The following is a 22,835-nucleotide window of genomic DNA, read 5'->3' on the forward strand; positions in this document are numbered from 1 at the left end:
GAAGCCTGGCGTTTATCGCATTTTGGGAAAAAGGGAGAAAAGATGACAGAATAACACGGCGGATGTTGGATTTTGCGTAAAATTTAAGAATTTACTTTTTAATATTGACCTGATACAATACTGAATTTGGTAGTAACTAATAAAAAAGGTGTTTATCGCCTTTATGGACTTGACCCATATTTCTCAAAAGAGATCATGTTCAATATCCTAAAGATCTTGTAAAATTGCAGACATTCGATGTATAAGACGAGGGACACTGAAAGAAAGAGAGAGAAATGCATCAAGAAACAACTGTCAAGTTTGATGCATTGTGTTTGTGTGATGTGTAAAACTGCTGATGACTCTTCTGCTTTGAGTTTAATGACATGCCTTTGCAGTAGCATATTGCAGTGTCAACATATCCTGTTTCCTATTTCTGGGTGTCTTTTACTTCTGATATTGTATCAGTAGCTGATGGCAATCTCTGGCCTTTCCTTTCCATAGGGAAATCAATAGTGGATCTATCTATCTCTGTTCTGCTGACTGAAAATATTGCAGAGGGTTTGTAAGTTATCATTGTACTAAACTACCTTTGTCGCCATTCAGTCTTTTTCGTTTCCAGTGGCCTCAAATTATTAAACATTTAAAGTGTCGTCAGTAAAGTTTCTGTACATGAAAGAAATGAATAATATTTAACTTGCATGAGATGAAGACACCTTTTCTTGAACTACGTAGCTTAGGTGCTGTTTTAGATAATGTACATGTAGAATGACCACAGGTGTAGTTCATCACAGTAGTATTGTTACTGCACTGTTCCCCAAATCGCATAGGCAGAGTTTATTGGGGGCACTGCCCCCAGACCAGAGCCAATTATGATTTTTGTAATAGGTACACTCTCAGAAATAAAGGGACAAAAGTTGTCACTGGGACAGTACCCTTTCAAAAAATTTACACCCTTGTACCCAAAAAGTGCATATTAGTACTTCAAAGGTACATATTAGCAGTTCAAAGATGCATATTTGTACCTAAATGGTACATATTAGGACTTTTTTTAAAGGGTACTGCCCCAGTGACAGCTTTGTACCTTTAATTTTGACAGTGTAGACAGTAACTTAAGGCTAAATAGTTTTTTAAATTGTAAAAAAAACAATGAACAACTCTCTCGGTAATTTCAAAGTATTGCAGTACCCTTGTTTGCTGGCAGGTGCCCCCCAAGCACGTTTTTAGTTCACTGGGGCAAATATCGACCACAGTTACTACTCATTATCTACAGGTAATTGATCACATGAGAGATTAACTTTCTTTCTGTCCATTGACTATTAAGATTGGCTGGAAAAATCAATAAGAAAATAATAATGTTTTAGAGAAGGTGATAAAAGCCCTTTGAATACCCGGTACTACCCCGCATGTACTGAACTGAGGAGCAGTTAAATGGCCCCCTCTGCAGGCTGAAGAAAAGTGCAGTTAACATTTACATTTTATCAATTCAGCACATACTTCAAACTAAAGTGAATTACAGTCCATTCAACATTCACCATTTACATTAGCAGAGTTACAGTTTAATTTATCATTTAAAATGCAAAAAACAACTTTAAGCTTTTCAGAAACATTAGCTGTCCAAACTAAAAACAACTTGCACTTATAGATCTTAAAATACATCGGTGCCCTTTGTTTTGCCTCAAAATGCACACAGGTAATGTTTTTAGTAAGACATGTTTGTTAAAACTAGTTATTTTTCCTAATTAAACTAAGGCCTAGTCCTGGATAAAGCTAATCCCTGTCCGGGAAACCGCCACATAAAGGTTGCTGCACTCTTAAAATGTCTGGATTATTTTTAATCCATAATGGGTATATATTGGACAGAACACACAGCTGAGTTAAAATCGACTGGGTTATTAACCCATAGTTGCATAACAACAACCCAACATTAGGTCATTTTTAACCCAGCACATGCTATGTCCAATATTTACCCATTATGGGTTAAAAATAACCCAGCTATTTTTAGTGTGTGTGTATTTGATTTATTAATATAATAAATGTGGATATTTTTGTTATGCACAGGTATGGGATGAACTGCCTAATCCAGTTTGAGGACTTTGCCAACGTCAACGCCTTCCGTCTTCTGAACAAATACAGAAACAAGTACCTCACTTTCAATGATGACATTCAAGGTGTGAACATGACGGACACATATACACTTCAATCTTCTTCATTTTACAAATTACACAACATCCACAGAAAATTCAGCATAACTGAGACCCAGTGTTGTGCTAATGGAGATCCCATTACCACATCATTAGTCAGTATGAATGAAGCTCTGGATGTAGGTGATTTATGTGAAATAACATTGCTTAAGTAGTCTTATTATACCTGATTACGGAATTCAGGGATTTTTAAAAGAAACATTTTAAGTAACCAAACATCAATCAAACTACCTCTCGAACTGATTCGATTGCAGATGGTATTATGGCTCCAGGCTGGGTGCTTAGATTGTCATGTTGAGATAATTTTGTTATTTTGTACTGTAAGTGATCAAATCAGACCTGTCTAATCAGTAGTGTAGTCAATATACGGTAAATCTTAAGCGGTTGCTATAGTAATGATGTGAGCATCAGCGCATTGACAAGACACAAATAATCTCATACAAATGAAAGCAGCTGTTGGTGCCACTGGAAAACAGTTTTAATAAACAATACATGTGTTGTCACATGTTTGGGATCATTTGCATGCTTTTAGGATGTGTCTGGGATCATATGCATGGGATTTTACGCCTTTCTTGCTGTTCAGACTTAAAAATAGCTAAATATATTTCAGTCTACTAAACCAAACTTTGGAAATTTGATGCCTTAACAAATCCATATAGATGAAGTCTCTGATCAGTTATTCTTAATTTAGCAAATTGCAAACCAAAACAACTACCACTTTACCTAAAAAGTTAGATCATAAAAACCTATGAAAAAATGTATTTGTGTTTGCCTCTTACAGGTACTGCTGCAGTGGCCGTGGCCGGACTGCTGGCTGCCCTTCGCATTACCAAGAGCAAAATGTCAGACCATACAATTGTGTTTCAAGGTGCTGGAGAGGTGTGTGTGCTTGTTACACATGTGCAAATTGTGTTTCAGCATTACAGTGTTTGAAAATCCCATAATGATTAACAACGCTGCTAACAACAGACTAGGGGCCTCATTTATAAAGCTTTCCACAAAACAGGGCTGGAAACGTGCGTACGCCAGTTCCTCCGCAAAGGTTATGATCTATAAAAAAAAAACTTGACGAGAGAATGGGCTTGCAGGGTGGTATATGAGGATAATTCATGTACGCACACTTGCAGGTGATTTTTGATTTATAAAGAGAACATTTAAGTATTTTTTGGCATATGCCATTCCCGGCTTTTGTGTATACGTAGACTTTTAATAAGGATCCTACGTACAGTTTTATAAATGAGACCCCAGGACGTCAGTTTTCCATTCTAAACAAGGGAGTTTAATTGATCTCTACAGAGCAGTTGTTTTGTAACTAAACTTTGTAGAGCTGGACCATACTGTACAAATAAACCGTAATACTTGAAAGGTAAATAAATATTTATATAGACACCCAGCACAAAGGCACAAATAATTATTTTGTATAGAAATAAAACAACAAGTATTTACTAATTTAACACTCGGTTGAATTCTCTATTTTTTATGTTCTTCAAACAAACGTTTTTATAGAAGCGTAGTGAAGTTCACAAAAGTTTGGCCTGTTCAGATGACTGAATGTATATATTTGTGACCTTGTCTGTGAAATCCAAGATAAAGTCTTATAATCCTGATATGAGATTATGAGCATTAAAGTTGGATTTCAATCTATAATTTCACAATTTTTACCTTACTCAGTCAATATTAAAGATATCAAGGTTATTTTTCACACAGTCTTCTTTACACTATGAAGGACGATTTTAGATTAACAGTATATCACACAGTTTTCAAATATTGGATTTTCAAATGACATATTGGCTTTTTCATGTTATCAGGCTGCAATGGGCATAGCTGACCTCATCGTCATGGCAATGGAGAAGGAGGGGCTTCCTCAAGAGCAGTGTTTGAAAAAGATCTGGATGGTGGACTCTAAAGGACTCATCGTGAAGGTTAGATTATATCAGAGTATTTCAGATCATGTTAACATTCACCCAAACCTGATTTTGTTTGTTTGGGAATTTTTACTCGTATTGACGGTTTCAGCAGTACATTACTGGGATGGGTTAAATTCAGAGATCACATTCCGAGTACGCGTTCCAATCTTGACAAACATGTCACTTTCATAGACGTATCACGGTACACTCTAAAAATGGCTGGGTTATTTTTGACCCATAATGGGTAAATATTGGACAGAATACGTGCTGGGTTAAAAATTGACCCAATACCCAGCATTGGGTCAATTTTTAACCCAACATGTATTCTGTCCAATATTTACCCATTATGGGTCAAAAATAACCCAGCCATTTTTAGAGTGTACACACCTTCCTCCCATAAACTAACAATTTTGCACAAAGGTAAAATGGTGATGGAGAAGGTCTGTGATCTCTGTCATTTTTCATGCTACCGCTCATCTTCATTGCACTGCAGCCTGGAGCTAAATCCCCAACATCTCGACAAGCATCTTACATGAGAAACTGCTGCACAGTCACCATCTGGATTAGCAGCTCTAAGCATGAAAATATATGAATCAAACTTGAAACTTGAAAGCATCTGTGAAAGGACGTGATTGAGTTACATAATGTGTTGTTTCTTCATCTCATGAAAACAGAGGAAATATTGCATGCGCTCTTTTATTTTTTTAATATTACATTTGGTATTGTTTCTTTCTACCTTTATTTTTTATTAAGTACTATTGACATATACTCTAGTTCAGTGGTCTACAACATGGTGCACCCACCAGGTTGCCCGCACAGAGTCTGTGAGGTGCCCCCCCAAAGCACATTCTATTAATAACTTCAATTTTAATATTTATTTATTTCATATTTTTTATATTAGCTTGCTTTTTATGTATGTTAACATTTTAACAATGATAAAACATCAACAAGTAAAATAAAATAAGTAAAACTATTTTTTTTTAATAAAGTAGCCCTTCAGATTGTTTTATCTATTGTGGTAGCCCTTGCTCACAAAAAGGTTGGAGACCCCTGCTCTAGGTAAATCATTTTGAAGTACAATGGATTTGTGCTTTAATTATTTAAAGGCGGAGTCCATGATGTTTGAAAAACGCTTTGGAAAAGGAGACGGGCCGACTACCAAAACACACTTATAGCCAATCAGCAGTAAGGAGCGTGTCTACTAACCGACATCCTTGCCGGGTTGCGTATGTGTGGGGTGGGTCTATCAACAGAAGGTCCAGATTCTATTGGGGTAGGGGCGTGTTTGTTTAGGTGATTTCAAATATCAACATTGGCTTTCAAACATCGTGGACTCCGCCTTTAAAAGCAAAAAAGTATAAGTAACATAAAGGGCCCTATTTTAACGATCTAAGCGCACAGCTCAACGTCTAAATGGGCGTGTCCGAATCCACTTTTGCTAATTTAACGACGGGAAAAATGGTTTGTGAGGTAGCATTTAAAAAAACATTTAAAAACCGATGCATTTGTTTAAAGCAAAGCATTTATTTACTTACCAGGCTGCAGGTGAAGCAGCACTTTGTGCCTTAACGTCTCATTATTTATGTCCAAGAGACTCAATAATAATCTTTTACATTCAATCCTTTAATCTTTCATATTTAAAAGCATTTTTGTGCTGCTGCGCATTCATGTAATGTTCCGCGTTGTCGTCCCGTTTATATGCGCATATTACTAATGCACTCTTTAAATAACAAAAAACATATTGCGCCATTGACTTTAGACTTTAGAGCAGGTTTTTGTTGGTCAATGGCGTTGTCTATTTTAGTTACGTTAAAATAGCAATGCGCCAACAATGTGCCTGAACACACCATGTTTTCAGACCAGAACGCTGCATTGCGCCGGGTGTAAGATAGAGCCCAAAGAGTAAAAAACAAGTGCAGGATGCAAACCTTTTCTTGAAATAGCTTAATTTTTCTTTCCAATTATTAAAAATTCTGTTCCCAAAGTAATTTGAACCTTATAGTGGAACTGTGTCTCTTTAAAAAATAATGGGTTTTAGTTTCATTTTTTGTTGTGTAATGCAATCACTGTAAATTTAAGGCACTTGATGATGCTTTTTCTTGCTTACAACTGTGTGAAGTATTAAACAATCAGTTCTCTGTCTCAGATGTGCAGTATGAGTTGCATACTTTAATAATCCCAATTTGTCTTCCCCTCTTTATCTCCTACAGGGTCGTGATAACCTCACCCATGAGAAAGAGAGGTTTGCACATGAACATGCACAAATGAGGAAGCTTGAGGATGTTGTGAAGGAACTAAAGCCTACTGCTATAATTGGTATATAAAAATATACTGTACTGTATATACTGCATATTGCATAGTAATTCTGGGTCTGTACTGTGTGAAGTCCACACTTAAAGTGGTAAACGTCTGCATCATGCTGATACTTACAATGAACATAAATAGTGGAATATAGAGCAAACAAATGAAATGTCCTGCTGTGTTAAAGCGAGGAGGTGGAAATCGAACTCGGGTTTGATAACAGTGCTAAAATCTACAAGTACCATATCTCTCCATTTATCTCCTCAGGGGTGGCGGCCATCACGGGGGCTTTTACTGAGGAGATCATTAAAACTATGGCAAACATTAACAAGAGACCAATTATCTTCGCTCTGAGCAACCCCACCAGCAAAGCCGAATGTACTGCTGAGCAGTGTTACACGCTTACAGAGGTATTTTTGGAGGTGTTTATTTGTGTGAGAAAGTAAAAAGGTTGTTTTTTATGTACAGTTTGTATTTTACATTTCAGGGCAGGGGTATATTTGCTAGCGGGAGTCCTTTTGATCCTGTTACCCTTCCAGATGGCCGAAAGTTCTACCCTGGTCAGGGCAACAATGCCTATGTGTTTCCTGGAGTGGGGTTGGGGGTCACCGCTTGTGCAATGAGACATATTCCTGAGGATATTTTCCTTGTTACGGCTGAGGTGATACAGTAAAATCCTTTTATATTTCTACTAATCTCTCTTTAAGTCTTTATAGCCACCTGCTTCATATAAAGAATTGTATACTGTAGCTCAGCGTTTGCTCCTTCATAACTCAGATTTAATGGAGTTAATGTTTTTTGACATATCGAGTAAATGAGGCATTTGCTGATATATCGTGAAAGTATAAAGCTGTAAAGTTGATGTGGAAAGCAAAGCTCAGATACTTAGGTCTAATATGAATTTGATGAGAAATCTTTCAGTTTTTAAAACTGTTAAAAACACGATTGCAGACTTTTTTGTCAGATATGAGAGGTTTGTGACGTCTTTTTTCAACAGTAAAGAGAAAGAAGATTAGTAGGCTCTGTATCTCAAGAGACTTATTTTGCTCACTATCATAGATTTTTGTTAAGCAGAAAGAGCTAATATCTCATACCTGACTCATCTGTCTTATAGGTCATTTTATTTTTTTGTTTATTTGTGATCCTTGACCACCAAACAAGTCATAAGGGTATTTTTTATTGATTACATCATCTGAAAGCTGAATTAAAGGATTAGTCAATTTTCTTTAAAAAAATCCAGATAATTTATTCACCACCATGTCATCCAAAATGTTGAATTCTTTCTTTGTTCAGTCGAGAAGAAATTATGTTTTTTAAGGAAAACATTCCAGGATTTTTCTCATTTTAATGGACCCCAACACTTAACAGTTTTAATGCAGTTTAAAATTGCAGTTTCGAACGAGAAGTTCTGGTTTAGTGCATATTATTTTTATATATTTTCCAAAAATTGCTAGATAAGACCCTTATGCCTCGTTTGAGATCATTTAGATTCCTCTTGAAACTGCAATTTTAAACTCCATTAAAACTGTTAAGTGTTGGGGTCCATTAAAATCCATTAAAATGAGAAAAATCCTGGAATGTTTTCCTCAAAAAACATAATTTCTTTTCAACTGAACAAAGAAAGACATCAACATTTTGGATGACATGGTGGTGAGTAAATTATCTGGATTTATTTTAAGAAAATGGACAACTCCTTTAATAGGCTTTTTATTTATGTATTTTTAGGATAGGACAATATTTAGGCGATAATATATTTTATCGCATAAATATTTAAGTTAAAAAAAAGAGAGAATCGGCTTTAAAGTTGTCCAAATGAAAGTCCTTAGCAACACATATTAATATTAAATGATACATTTTTATATATCTACAGTAGGAACTTTACAAAATATCTTTATGAAACATTATCTTTATTTAACCTGTTATACTGGCATCCCTATTTTTGAGCATTTTCTGAAAAACAACAAGCCCAAACTAAAACGTCTGCAGCTCTTGAACTCCATGGTCTATATTTATAATTCTGGCCTTGTTTGAAACTAGACACTTGACATATCTTGCCCAAAAGGCATAACAACTCAGATAGGTATAGGAACAGAGGTAAAATATACATGAAATGACTTGAAATGTATGAATTGTCATGTCAAACATCTGGGGACACCATATAGGTAAACTGAATGTTGTGATTTAATTTGAATCCTTGTAATCGTTTCATGATTGGTTACTACCCCTGTCCATCCAAACTTTGCTGGCTTTGCATTGGCTGGCATCATTTTGGCGTAATCCAGTCAAAGGCTGATGTGCGCTAAAGACACCTCGCTTACCCGATGTGCGCTTCCAGGACATTTTAAGTTCTTAAACCTTATCTGATTGGACAAATGATTTGTCTGAAATGATCAGAACCATAGGACAAGATATATAAGTACAGAGATTCATAATAATATGCGGTCCGTCTCCATTTCATTTTATCCTTTTGACTCCAGTGTATTAATGGCAAAAACAAGCTCAGAACATGAATTTTGAATGTTTTAGCTTTCAAATAATGCAAAGTTTATGATTGTTGATTGAATATTTGAAACAAAGTAAAGAAACCCATAGATACACCCCTAGGGCCCGCCCACGGCCAGTGTGGGTTACAGTTTTTCTCTATTGGTTTGGCTTATTTTTTGAAACAGAAAATACATTCTCAAAACAACATGGACAAACCTCCAAACCACTTGGCAATTGTTCACAACATAATTGAATTTCTCATTTATTTAATCAAATTGCAAATGTCTAAGTACATCTATCAATATCTCAGTACATCTTTGCAAATGAAGCCTACATTTAGCACAATTTCCAAGTGAATAGATCTTGTTCGCTCCAAAATGTGTCAGCGTAATTTCATGTATAAGTCATCACATGCATAATAGTCTGTTCAATTGTCAAAATGAGTCAAGAACATAATATCATGAAACCATGAATCCTTTGAACATTTGATACATTTATTACAGCAATTGACAGTTAGGTGAAACTAAAACTTGACTAACGAAGGAGGAGTTTACGTTTTTGTAGAGAATAATGGCATTGGAAGGAAATGAGACCACTCACATCCTCGTGTTTGTAGATGAAGCTGGCCTAGGGCAGAAAACGTGGCCGAAAACGTGGCCGTAATTTTATTGGCCACTGGGCCACGGTGGATGTCCCAGGCCAGCAAGGGGGCAATATAACTATGTGTGCTGCCATATCTGAGAATGATGTGGCCACTCACATCCCCAGTCTTGGCCCATACTATACACAGAAGCTTCTCATCTTCTTGGACCGCCTTCATTTTGATTTGATCTCTTAAAATGAGAGAGGTCTCGTAGGGCCTCACTTACCACAATATGTCATTGTATGGGACAATGTGAATTTCCACCGTGGCCCGCTCATCAGGGCCTGGTTCACTACTCCTGGTCATGGTGTTCCTACCACCTTACTCTTCTTTCCTCATTCCTATTGAGGAGTTTTTCTCTGCTTGGAGGTGGAGAGTGTATGAGCATCAGGCTCCAGATCAGAGGTCCTTGCTCCATGCAATGAACACTGTGTGAGGATATTACAGGAGATCAGTGTAGGGGTTGGTTGCGACATGCACGCCGTTTCTTCCCTCGCTGCACCACAAGGGAGAATATACACTGTGATGTGGATGAGAATCTGTGGCCAGACAGACAGCAGCATGTGGATGGCCAGGAGGGTGAGGACAGCGACCAGTAAAGAATTATGTAGGCTGCATATTTTTTTTTGTGTTTATATTACAGAATATTATGCTATATATATATGTTCTTTTTACTCTGATGTATGGAAGTTACTTTGTGGGAATAATAGTGGTTACAATTTCCTTGACAGTATGAGTGCAATGTGTGATGTCAAACCTTGGAGGCTACTCTTACCCTAAAATCCTTTTTTCTGTTTTATACACAACTGTATTCTGTTAGCTAGACAAAAAACAGTATAGTAACCATTGTCAATAAAGGACTGGGCGCTAAGACGGAAAGATGGACATAAGGGATATTTCAATGGTACTCGCCATAGTGACAAAACATCTAAACATTTTGACTTGCAGTGCTTACACAATACCAAAGGGACGAAGCATTTTGGGGGCACTGACTGTTTAAATCAAAAGGATATTTAGTTTTGACACATGAGTGAACTGTTTTTTGAGAGGTATGAGCTTTTGCAGGTGAACCGTGGTGTTGTGCCGAACCATCCACGTTATTTTGACAAAAGCACCAAGGGCCTATTTTAAAGATCTAAGCGCATTGTTTAAAGCGCACAGCGCAACCTCTAAATGGGCGTGTCCGAATCCACTTTTGCTAATTTAACGACGGGAAAAATGGTTTTTGCGCCGAGCGCATGGTCAAAAAGGGTAGGTCCTATTGTAATGGGAGTATTTTGGGCGTAACGTGCAGTAAACCAATGAGAGTCACAGCTCTTATTCCCTTTAAAAGCAAGTTGCGCTGGCACTATGTCTAATCCCTATTTAGCTGACGGACTTTGTAAACTGAAAAACTAAGCGGAGGAAGAAGATCCCCAGTTTAAGATTAATTTAAAATAATTGTGTTGGTTTTCACTTGTATTGAAATTGTTATATTTTATTAAAACCTTTAAAACCCGTTTTCTTTTAGTCATGGAAGTAAAAAGCAGGCTTGTAATTGCTTTAAATGTATGGCTATCCAATATCATCCAAAAATAATTTACAAGTATGTAAGATAAGGTTTGTACTGTAAAAATACTTTATTTGTAACAAACAGGAGATAAAGAATTTACAAACGGCTCTATGCGCGTTTCAGCACTTTGGACAGCGTTTTTTAGCAAAGTGTTTTTATAAGCATTACTTAAAAATGTTTTTCATCTCACCATATCCACAGGTACAGAGTCATCATATAATAAATCTGTGAGGTAGCATTTAAAAAAAAAACATTTAAAAACAGATGCATTTGTTTAAAGCAAAGCATTTATTTACTTACCAGGCTGCAGGTGAAGCAGCTCCTTGCGCCTTCTAATGTCTCATAATTAGTCCTCATTTATGTCCAAGAGACTCAATAATAATCTTTTACATTCAATCCTTTAATCTTTCATATTTAAAAGTATTTTTGTGCTGCTGCGCATTCATGTACTTTGTGATAAGCAAACCCGCGTTGTCCTCTCGTTTATAGGCGCATATTACTAATGCGCTCTTTAAATAACATAAAACACATTGCGCCATTGACTTTAGACTTTAGACCAGGTTTTTGTTGGTCAATGGCGTAGTCTATTTTAGTTGCCTCAAAATAGCAACGCGCCAACAATGCGCCTGAACACACCTCGTTTTCAGACCAGAACGCCCATGGGCGCAAAAGGGGGTGCAAATGCATTTGCTATTTAAACAACGCGGCGCTAAACGTGAAAATTAGGGTGGAAACTAGCGAAAGACACTTGCGTTGCGCATTGCGCTGCATTGCGCCGGGTGTAAGATAGAGCCCCAAGAGTGTTGAGAATGTCCAGTCTGTTTGAAGAAATGAGCCAAAGCAATTGAGAAGGATATTTGCCATTTTTGTTGCACTGACGCTTTATATGGGAAAGGAATTTAGTTCTGAAGCTTGAGTGAACAGTTTTGGGAAATATATTAGCTTTTGCAAGTGAGCTATAGTGTTGAGCTGAACTGTAAGACAAATGATCTTAGTGTTTTGAGAATGTAATTTCTGTTTCAAGAAATGAGCCAAACCAATGGAGAAAATCTGTAATATACTAATGATTTTTCAAATATTTTGACCTATACCATGTATTATTGGCTATTGCTACAAATATGCCCATGCAAATATGTTTTTGTGTTTTTCCTATTTTTCTCATTCTTTTACACTCAGCTTTTCCGTCCTCTTTCCCACATTAATCTCATGTGCTGTGACTGTTTCATTGTCATGTCATAGTCTGTTAAACTTATCTGGGAAGCTGTGCCATGCTTCACCTAAGATCAGTCAGATGGTGCATTAGTCGGTTGCATCAGACGGTCTAAACAAGAGAGACGATTTAAATCCCGGTCAGCCGTTGTCCTGTTGTGACTGAAACTGTCCATTTCGGCATTGAAAGCAGAGGAAACAGGACCACTTGCTGATAAATGTAAAGAAAATTTTTGAGTTCCACTCAAAGGCTTTATGCTCTCAGAGAGCAGCTTTTACTCAGAGACTGATGTTCTCTCAGCATGGGTTGGATCACGTTTCCTGTGGTCTGTAGATGAGTCATGGAAGAGAGAATTTCAAAGGGCAGGGGCAGAATCGTTCTTTCTCCATAATTTCTGGTGATACATGATGCTGTGCAGTTCGTCAGTGTTCGACTGAACCGTCAGTTGTAGGGCTGGAGCAATTCTGCCCTACAAAGGCATATTTTTGATATTTTTGAGACATTCAAGACCTCCTTTATTATTTGCATTAGTATCTTGAGTCAATTTTATGTTTTTTCGAGAAAATAAAAATGAAGAAGCAATTAACTGACAACTGAAACTCACTATAAGTCTAAACTTTAAAGTCATTTTTCTCAGTTTCACACTCTAGCGAGTTAAGGTCTTTTGCCTTTGTAGGGCAGAATTGGTCTCCAATTTTTGTGCCATTTGGGACCCCAGAATGTCTATTGTTGATCTTACATGAGTTAAGCTATACTGTATCAAGTAAAAAATTCTTTAGTCATTTTCATGAGGTTTATTTAATGCTAATACATTTTTACATTTAAATTTACATATAGATAGATAAACCTGCACGCAGGCAGACAGACAGGTGGAAGACCAATATATTCAATTCAATTCAAGTTTATTTATATAGGACTTTTTATAATCTTGCATTGTCTCAATGCAAATTTACATGAAAAAGAACATGGAAAACAGGAAAATTACTAAATAAATGGATGGATGGTTTGATGGATGGATGAATCGATTGATTGATTGATTGATAGATGGATGGATAGATAGATAGATGGATGGATCGATAGAGGGATTGATGAAACGAGGAATGGATGGATAGATGGATGGATGGATGGATGGATGGATCGATCGATCGATCGATAGAGGGTTCAATCGATAGAGGGATGGATAGATAGATGGATCGATCGATCGATAGAGGTATGGATGGATGGATGAATGGATGGAAGGATCGATCAATAGAGGGATGGATGGATAGATAGATGGATTGATAGAGAGATCATTCGATAGAGGGACGGATGGATGAATGGATCGATGAGGGATGATAGATAGATGGATGGATGGATGGATAGAGGGATTGATCGAACAAGGGATGGATGGATTGATAGAGGGATCGATAGAGGGATGATGGATAGATAGATAGATGGATGTATAGATGGATGGGTCGATCGATAGAGGGATGGATAGATAGATGGATGGATCGATTGATAGAGGGATGGATGGATCGATCAATAGAGGAATGGATTGATAGATAGATGGATGGATCGATAGATGGATCAATCGATAGAGGGATGGATGGATCAATAGAGGGATGATAGATGGATGGATAGGGGGATTGATCGATAGAGGGATGGATGGAGAGATAGATGGATGGATCGATCAATAGAGGGATGGATGGATAAATCGATCAATAGAGGGATCAATCGATAGAGGGATGTATGGATCGATAGAGAGATGAAAGATGAATGGATGGATGGATGGATCGATAGAGGGATTGATCGATAGAGGGATGGATGGAGAGATAGATGGATGGATTGATATAGGGATCAATTAATAGAGGGATGGATGGATCGATAGAGGGATGATGGATAGATAGATGAATGGATGGATAGATGGATGGGTCGATCGATAGAGGGATGGATGGATGGATAGATAGATGGATCGATCGATCGATAGAGGGATGGATGGATCGATCAATAGAGGAATGGATTGATAGATAGATGGATGGATCGATAGATGGATCAATCGATAGAGGGATGGATGGATCGATAGAGGGATGATAGATGGATGGATAGGGGGATTGATCGATAGAGGGATAGATGAAGAGGTAGATGGATGGATCGATCAATAGAGGGATGGATGGATAAATCGATCGATAGAGGGATCAATCGATAGAGGGATGTATGGATGAATGGATGGAAGGATCGATCAATAGAGGGATGGATGGATAGATAGATGGATTGATAGAGAGATCATTCGATAGAGGGACGGATGGATCGATGAGGGATGATAGATAGATGGATGGATGGATGGATAGAGGGATTGATCGAACAAGGGATGGATGGATTGATAGAGGGATCGATAGAGGGATGATGGATAGATAGATAGATGGATGTATAGATGGATGGGTCGATCGATAGAGGGATGGATAGATAGATGGATGGATCGATTGATAGAGGGATGGATGGATCGATCAATAGAGGAATGGATTGATAGATAGATGGATGGATCGATAGATGGATCAATCGATAGAGGGATGGATGGATCAATAGAGGGATGATAGATGGATGGATAGGGGGATTGATCGATAGAGGGATGGATGGAGAGATAGATGGATGGATCGATCAATAGAGGGATGGATGGATAAATCGATCAATAGAGGGATCAATCGATAGAGGGATGTATGGATCGATAGAGAGATGAAAGATGAATGGATGGATGGATGGATCGATAGAGGGATTGATCGATAGATGGATGGATCGATAGATGGATGGATGGATCGATAGAGGGATCAATTAATAGAGGGATGGATGGATCGATAGAGGGATGATGGATAGATAGATGAATGGATGGATAGATGGATGGGTCGATCGATAGAGGGATGGATGGATGGATAGATAGATGGATCGATCGATCGATCGAGGGATGGATGGATCGATCAATAGAGGAATGGATTGATAGATAGATGGATGGATCGATAGATGGATCAATCGATAGAGGGATGGATGGATCGATAGAGGGATGATAGATGGATGGATAGGGGGATTGATCGATAGAGGGATAGATGAAGAGGTAGATGGATGGATCGATCAATAGAGGGATGGATGGATAAATCGATCGATAGAGGGATCAATCGATAGAGGGATGTATGGATCGATAGAGAGATGATAGATGAATGGATGGATGGATGGATGGATGGATGGATCGATAGAGGGATTGATCGATAGAGGGATGGATGGAGAGATAGATGGATGGATTGATATAGGGATCAATTAATAGAGGGATGGATGGATCGATAGAGGGATGATAGATGAATGGATGGATCGATAGAGGGATCAATCGATAGAGGGATGAATGGATCAATAGAGGGATGATAGATGAATGGATGGATGGATCGAGGGATAGATCGATAGAGGGATGATAGATGAATGGATGGATCGATAGAGGGATAGATCGATAGAGGGATGGATGGATCGATAGAGGGATGATAGATGAATGGATGGATCGATAGAGGGATCAATCGATAGAGGGATGAATGGATCGATAGAGGGATGATAGATGAATGGATGGATGGATCGAGGGATAGATCGATAGAGGGATGGATGGAGAGATAGATGGATGGATCGATATAGGGATCAATCAATAGAGGGATTGATCGATGGATCAATAGAGAGATGGATGGATGGATCGATTGATAGATGGATAGTTTGAGGGATAGATGGATAGATAGATGGATTGATAGAGTGATCTATCGATAGATGAATCGATAGAGGGATCTATTGATAGATGGATGGATCAATAGAGAGATCGATCGATTGAGGGATGGATGGATGGATAGATGGATGGGAGGATGGATGGATGGATGGATCGATTGATCGATAGATGGATGGATGGATCGATAGATGGATGGATCGATAGATGATGGATGGATTGATAGATGGATGGATCGATAGATGGATGGATGGATCGATAGAGGGATCAATCGATAGAGGGATGAATGGATCGATAGAGGGATGATAGATGAATGGATGGATGGATCGAGGGATAGATCGATAGAGGGATGGATGGAGAGAGATGGATGGATCGATATAGGGATCAATCAATAGAGGGATTGATCGATGGATCAATAGAGAGATGGATGGATGGATCGATTGATAGATGGATAGTTTGAGGGATAGATGGATAGATAGATGGATCGATAGAGCGATCTATCGATAGATGAATCGATAGAGGGATCTATTGATAGATGGATGGATCAATAGAGAGATCGATCGATTGAGGGATGGATGGATGGGAGGATGGATGGATGGATGGATGGATGGATGGATGAGTGGGGATGGATGGGTGGATGGATAGATAGATAGATGGATGGATCGATAGATAGATGGATGGATCGATAGATAGATGGATGGATCGATAGATAGATGGATGGATCGATAGATAGATGGATGGATCGATAGATGGATGGATCGATAGATGGATGGATGGATCGATAGAGGGATGGATAGATAGATGGATGGATCGATAGAGGGATAGATAAATCGATGGATGGATGAATCAATGGATGAATCGATTGATAGATGGATCGATTGATTGATTGATTGATCGATGGAGGGATGGATGGATAGATAGATGGCTGGATCGATAGAGGGATCAATTAATAGAGGGATGGATCGATCGGTCATTAGAGGGATGGATAGAGGGATCGATGGATAGATGAATGGATCGATAGAGAGATTGTTCGATGGATGGATGGATGGACTGATAGAGGAATCGATGGATAGATGAATGGATCGATAGAGGGATGGATGGATGAATAGATGGATGGATGGATAGAGGGATCGATCGATAGAGAGATGGATCAATAGAGGGATTGATCGATAGGGGGATCGATTGATGGGGGATTGATCGATAGAGGGATAGATGAATCGATGGATGGATGGATGAATCGATGGATGGATAGATAGATGAATCGATCGATAGATGGATCGATCGATAGAGGGATAAATAGACTATAGATAGACAGATAGAGACAGGCAGACTAGATAGATAGATAGATAGATAGATAGATAGATAGATAGATAGATAGATAGATAGATAGATAGATAGATAGATAGATAGATAGATAGATAGATAGATAGATAGATAGATAGATAGATAGATAGATAGATAGATAGACCATGCAGTATTCTGTACCTCAGAGTCAAACCCTCTGTTAGAGAGATAAAGCTTTTAGTAATTGTTTTTGTCTCCTGTCAATTCTTGATGTAATCACAGACAAAACAAACCCGCTTATTAATCTAAACAACCCACGCCTGTAAACAACTGGACAACAGCAGAATACTAAATGCAAGGTTGTCAAAGAAACTAATTAGCTTTAAACTTTTTTAACTTTAAATGTGTGGGTTCAGTATAATTAAGTGTTTTTAGTTCTGATTAATTATAATCATCAGTTTTGCCTGTTTTTTCCGTAGACTATTGCTGAGCTGGTGACCGAGGAGCATCTCAAAGAGGGACGTCTGTATCCTCCTCTCAGTAACATTCGGGATGTTTCTTTCAGGTTGACTGTGAAGGTTTGTGAGAACTCAAAATGCTCAAAAATTTTAAATCTCAATGACATTTCAGCTTTTATCATTTGCTTTCTTAATTTATGTAACTACAAAATACAGATTCTGTGTCAGCTTTACCGTAATTGTTTTACATGCACCTTGCTTGAAGATTGTGGAATACGCCTATAAACACAAATTGGCAACAGTCTACCCGGAGCCGCAGGATAAAGAGGCTTTCGTTCGTTCGCTCGTCTACAGCACAGACTATGAAGAATTTGCAGTCAACTCATACAGCTGGCCTGAGAACGCCATGACTGTTCAAACCTGCAAACTTTAACCCTACAGCACCTTCACAAACCACAATGAGATTTATTCACAATGTATTCATTTGAAATGTGCAAATGAGAGTGTTTATTAACCTATCTGCAAACCAAAAATATTTTAAATAAAATGTTTTAAGTCTTTTATCATAAATTTGAGGTTGTGTCTCTCATTACAACATTCACTGGATATATAATCTAACAGAATAATATAATATATACTTAATAAGTAGTATACTGTAAGTACCTATAGAGTTTTTAAACTACTGTAAGCTTCCAATGTGACTCATCTGTCCCAGTTGCTGCACAGTCTTTTATTAGACTTTAATTAAAGAGATCAAGGAGTCAGAATTGGATTGGGATATACTCTAATGCAGGCTGGATTTTAATGCAGGCTGGATTTGAGCATTGTTATATTGTTTGTTTTATTTTATTTAAGAAACTTTTGCTATGCGTCAGTGATATTTAATTTGGTGCACATTGTTCATTATTAAAGGAATAGTCTACTCATTTTCAATATTAAAATTATGTTATTACCTTAATTAAGAACTGTTGATACATCCCTCTATCATCTGTGTGCGTGCACGTAAGCGCTGGAGCGCGCTGGGACGCTTCGATAGCATTAAGCTTAGCCCCATTCATTCAATGGTACCATTTAGAGATAAAGTTAGAAGTGAACAAACACATCAACGTTTTTCCTATTTAAGACGAGTAGTTATACGAGCAAGTTTGGTGGTACAAAATAAAACGTAGCGCTTTTCTAAGCAAATTTAAAAGAGGAACTATATTGTATGGCGTAATAGCACTTTTGGGAGTACTTCGACTCACCTGAAAAGTCCGCTCCCCTTCTCACTCTCATAATGGGAGAGGGAGGGTGTTACTGCGCCGAGTCGGAGTGCTACCAAAAGTGCTATTACGCCATAAAATATATTTCCTCTTTTAAATCCGCTTAGAAAAGTGCTATGTTTTATTTTGTACCACCAAACTTGCTCGTATAACTACTCGTCTTAAATAGGAAAAACGTTGATGTGTTTGGTCACTTCTAACTTTATCTTTAAATGGTACAACTGAATGAATGTGGCCAAGCCAAATGCCATCGAAGCGTCGCAGCGCGCTCCAGCGCTTACGTGCACGCACACAGATGATAGAGGGATGTATCAACAGTTCTTAGTCAAGGTAATAACATATTTTAACATTGAAAATGAGTAGACTATTCCTTTAAGGATGAATGTAGGAACATAGTTATGGGAACATGCTCATATTTTGAATGTCAGTTGGAAAGTAATTAAAGTTAGGGTGACCATACGCGCCATTCTTCCCGGACGCATCCCGGACGCATCCTGACCAGGATTTCGGGTTCGTCTTCTGGAAGTCGTATTTGTCGACCGCATACGTCATAGAGGATTATTATTATTATTACAGAAAAGCAACCGTTATCTTTTAAGTTAAGAATTTGTATGATTGTATGTCTTATGTTTTTAACTGAATGGCGTATGCAGTCAACAAATACGACTTCCGGAAGATACACCGAAATCCTGGCCAGGACGCGTCCGGGAAGAATGGCATTTATGGTCAGCCTATTAAAGTAATGTTATTTAAGTTGATCCAACTTTTACTTTTTACAGTGTATGCCAATTTAACCTTCATTTAAAAATACAGAAATATCTGTTGTCTGATTATACTATCACAATTCATTCAATTCATTCAACAGATTGTGTGGTACCAGAATTCATTTCGTGTGGTCGAGATAAATAAACGCACAATGCATTTGAGAAGGTGTATCAGAGAAACTGCAGTAGGAGCAGCAGGCTGACAATCATAGAAGTGGGTGGGGCACCGAGCCAGGCCGAACACTTTTAAATATAGATTAGACTGTTTTAGTCAGAGGATGAAAACATGGTGGAAAATGGTCATAAATTACTTACATTTTTATGTTTTTTCTCCAAATTGTATAAGTAGACATCAGGGAACATAATAAACGACCCCTTAAATACAACCCTGGTTTAATCTGATGATTTGGTGTAGCAATACTGCTAGTATTGTTTTTGATAAAAGTGCCTGCTAAATTATTAAATGTATTGATGTTTATAAAGTTGACATGTTTTATCACAGTATATGATGTGAAAGGTAGGAATTCTAGTTTTTCTCATTCTTGCACTAACAAATGGACAATGGTAAGTAGGTACAGATACTGTATGCAAACTTTTGGTACCAATATGCACTGTTAAAGGTGCAGTGTGTAATTTTTAGAAGGATCTCTTGACAGAAATTCAAAGTAATATACAAAACTATATTATCAGGGGTATATAAAGACCTTACATAATGAACCGTTATGTGTTTATTAACTTAGAACGAGACCTTTTTATCTACATACACAGAGGGTCCCCTTACATGAAAGTCGCCATTTTGTGCCCTTAACGGACACATTTTTTTACCAAGTTGTCTCCGACGATGACATGTTTGTCCAGTGGCGGCTACCGTAGCTTTTCTATGTGTTTCAAAAGTGAGGGGTGAGCAGTGGAATAAGCCGTTGGTTGCAGTTTTCAACCTCACCACTAGATGGTGCTAAAATTTACACACTGCACCTTTAAGGTACTATAAACTCTTTAGGTGCAAAGGTGTACTTATTGAAAGGGTACAGACCTAGTGAAAGCTAGGGACCATTTTTCTCACAGTGTGGAGCAGGTTGAAAGGTTCAACTGAACATGTGGTCAGAGAAGATAGCTAAGCTAACCCCCAATAATTCTGCATATTGATTTAAAATATTTTTTATCAAGACACTTTAATCATTTTAATCACTTTTTATTGTAGAGCCTTTCACATTGTTTTACCAACTTTATGGAAAATCCTAATGTACAGTTATAGTGTTGTATATGCTTCAGAGTCACTGTTTTGAATAGAAAAACTTTTTTGAAAGATTTTATGTCTTTTGTTTGGTACCCCAGTGAGTGAGTCAAAAGGTGACTGTGGTGTTTTTATTATCTTGTAGCAATTCACCCTATGAATTTAATTGCAGGGATATTTTTACATTTAAATTGAGATACCCGAGAGCTACAAACTACAACATTTCCACTATTTTTCACCAAAGCTTGACAGACATAGTTGCTGGGATCGATTGTTGGTATTTATTGAAAATAAAACGGTTCTTTTTATCAATACAGGTATGTGCTTCTGTAGTGCAGTTTGTTAAGCTTTGCATTAACAATGCACATCATGGGTTCGATTCTCAAGGAACACGCATACTAGAATAAAGAAATGTATCGATTAAATGCACTGTAGACTTTGGATACACTTTTAAGTCACCTAAGCAAAAATGCCTTTGTGTGGTTCCTTTATTTGCTACAAGTAAATGGGATGTAATAGGTCTTGTATTTAGAAGAAGAGACGAATTTTTATCTGTAATATCTTTGTTGCAAGACTCTGTGATGTGCTGCTTTGTTGTTCTTGTACTCAGCAAGGATTTTTTTAATTACGCAACCTTTCATTCACAGTGAAACACCTGCTGAGTATGAGTATTAGGTCAAATGAAGTCTAATGTAAACAAGTTTGTGTGAGTGTTAGGTTAAATGCATTACATTAAAACATCAAAAAGGGACGAACCCATCCCGTTGGGTTGTAATTTAACCCATGCTGAGTTGTTTTAAACCAAAATCCTGGGTTGTTTAAACCCATTGTTGGGTCAAATATAAACATTTTCTGGGTTTATTTAACATATCAGTGGGTTTGTTCCTTTGTGATCCAATGCTATAAAATATATCCCAGGATTTTTTAAAGTGTATAGTGGTTTCAAGCTATACATTAGTGTTGATTTACTGTATGTGTGTCCTTCAACCCTTTGCATTGCTAATACAATGCTTGAGTTAGAGAAATAGGAACCGATACACACACAAAAAAAAAACACTGCGCTGGCTCAAAAAAGGACGAACCCAGCCTGTTTGTTTGTAATTCAACCCAAATTGCTGGATTGTGTTAACCCATTGTTGTGTCATATGTGAAAATTTTCTGGGTTTATTTAATTTAATGGCTGGGTTTACCCCAATGGCTGGTGAATGTCTATTAAACAAATCTGTTGGTGTGTGTTTGTGCATAAAAGTTAATTTGAGTAATCAACTTAAATTTACAATTCATTTCAACTTTCTTGATTACTTAGAGTTGTATAAATGATAAAATAAATAAATATATTGTTTTATAATGTTTATAATTTATAGCAACTCTTCACATCACTATGAAAGTTTAATTAATTGTAATTTCAAATTGATTAAACTTACATTTTAGTAATCACTATTAGTTAAAATAAACAAAACGGAATGCAAAGCTGAGCTATAAAACACTGTCTCTCTATAATGGTCTTTCACCTACACTATATCTATAGGCAGCTTATTTACTTATGACCATACTTCATTATCAAAGCAGTACATTGCTTCATGCTAATTTCCTGTCAACAGTGCAAATAAGCAATTACAACATTGTGGTGGTCAGTTTACTAATACAGCAGTTTAATATAAATCCCCACAGTGCATGCCAAAGTTTTGTTAAGGAAATGTATTCCTGCTGGTGTGTTTGATAAAGGCTGTGCAGTGCACTGATAAAAAATGTTCATAAGAGGACAGATTCAGATGTACAGCATTTTGTCCTATTTTCACACATGCTCATTTCCTCCCTTTACCTCGATTACA

General features: G+C 37.5%; 1 protein-coding gene across 1 annotated transcript; it reads left to right on the top strand.

The window, feature by feature from the left end:
- The first annotated feature begins 2,012 nt into the window (after nucleotides 1-2,012).
- LOC141353356 (NADP-dependent malic enzyme) lies at nucleotides 2,013-18,313 on the top strand. The gene is made up of 8 exons (XM_073859915.1): nucleotides 2,013-2,150; nucleotides 2,965-3,062; nucleotides 3,992-4,105; nucleotides 6,301-6,406; nucleotides 6,659-6,801; nucleotides 6,879-7,052; nucleotides 17,765-17,863; nucleotides 18,009-18,313. Exons 1-8 carry the CDS (start codon nucleotides 2,033-2,035, stop codon nucleotides 18,174-18,176), a joined length of 1,020 nt encoding a protein of 339 aa, XP_073716016.1. The 5' UTR covers nucleotides 2,013-2,032; the 3' UTR covers nucleotides 18,177-18,313.
- Nucleotides 18,314-22,835: the final 4,522 nt, after the last annotated feature.

This window comes from Misgurnus anguillicaudatus, chromosome 3 (genome assembly GCF_027580225.2).
Source record: "Misgurnus anguillicaudatus chromosome 3, ASM2758022v2, whole genome shotgun sequence".
In the NCBI taxonomy this organism is placed as follows: domain Eukaryota; kingdom Metazoa; phylum Chordata; class Actinopteri; order Cypriniformes; family Cobitidae; genus Misgurnus; species Misgurnus anguillicaudatus.

Coding starts and splice junctions, on each gene's coding strand:
- LOC141353356 (XM_073859915.1), top strand. CDS start 2,033: ATGCACAGGTATGGGATGAACTGCCTAATCCAGTTTGAGGACTTTGCC. Junction 3,063..3,991: donor TGTTTCAAGGTGCTGGAGAG/GTGTGTGTGCTT, acceptor TCATGTTATCAG/GCTGCAATGGGCATAGCTGA. Junction 6,407..6,658: donor AAAGCCTACTGCTATAATTG/GTATATAAAAAT, acceptor TTATCTCCTCAG/GGGTGGCGGCCATCACGGGG.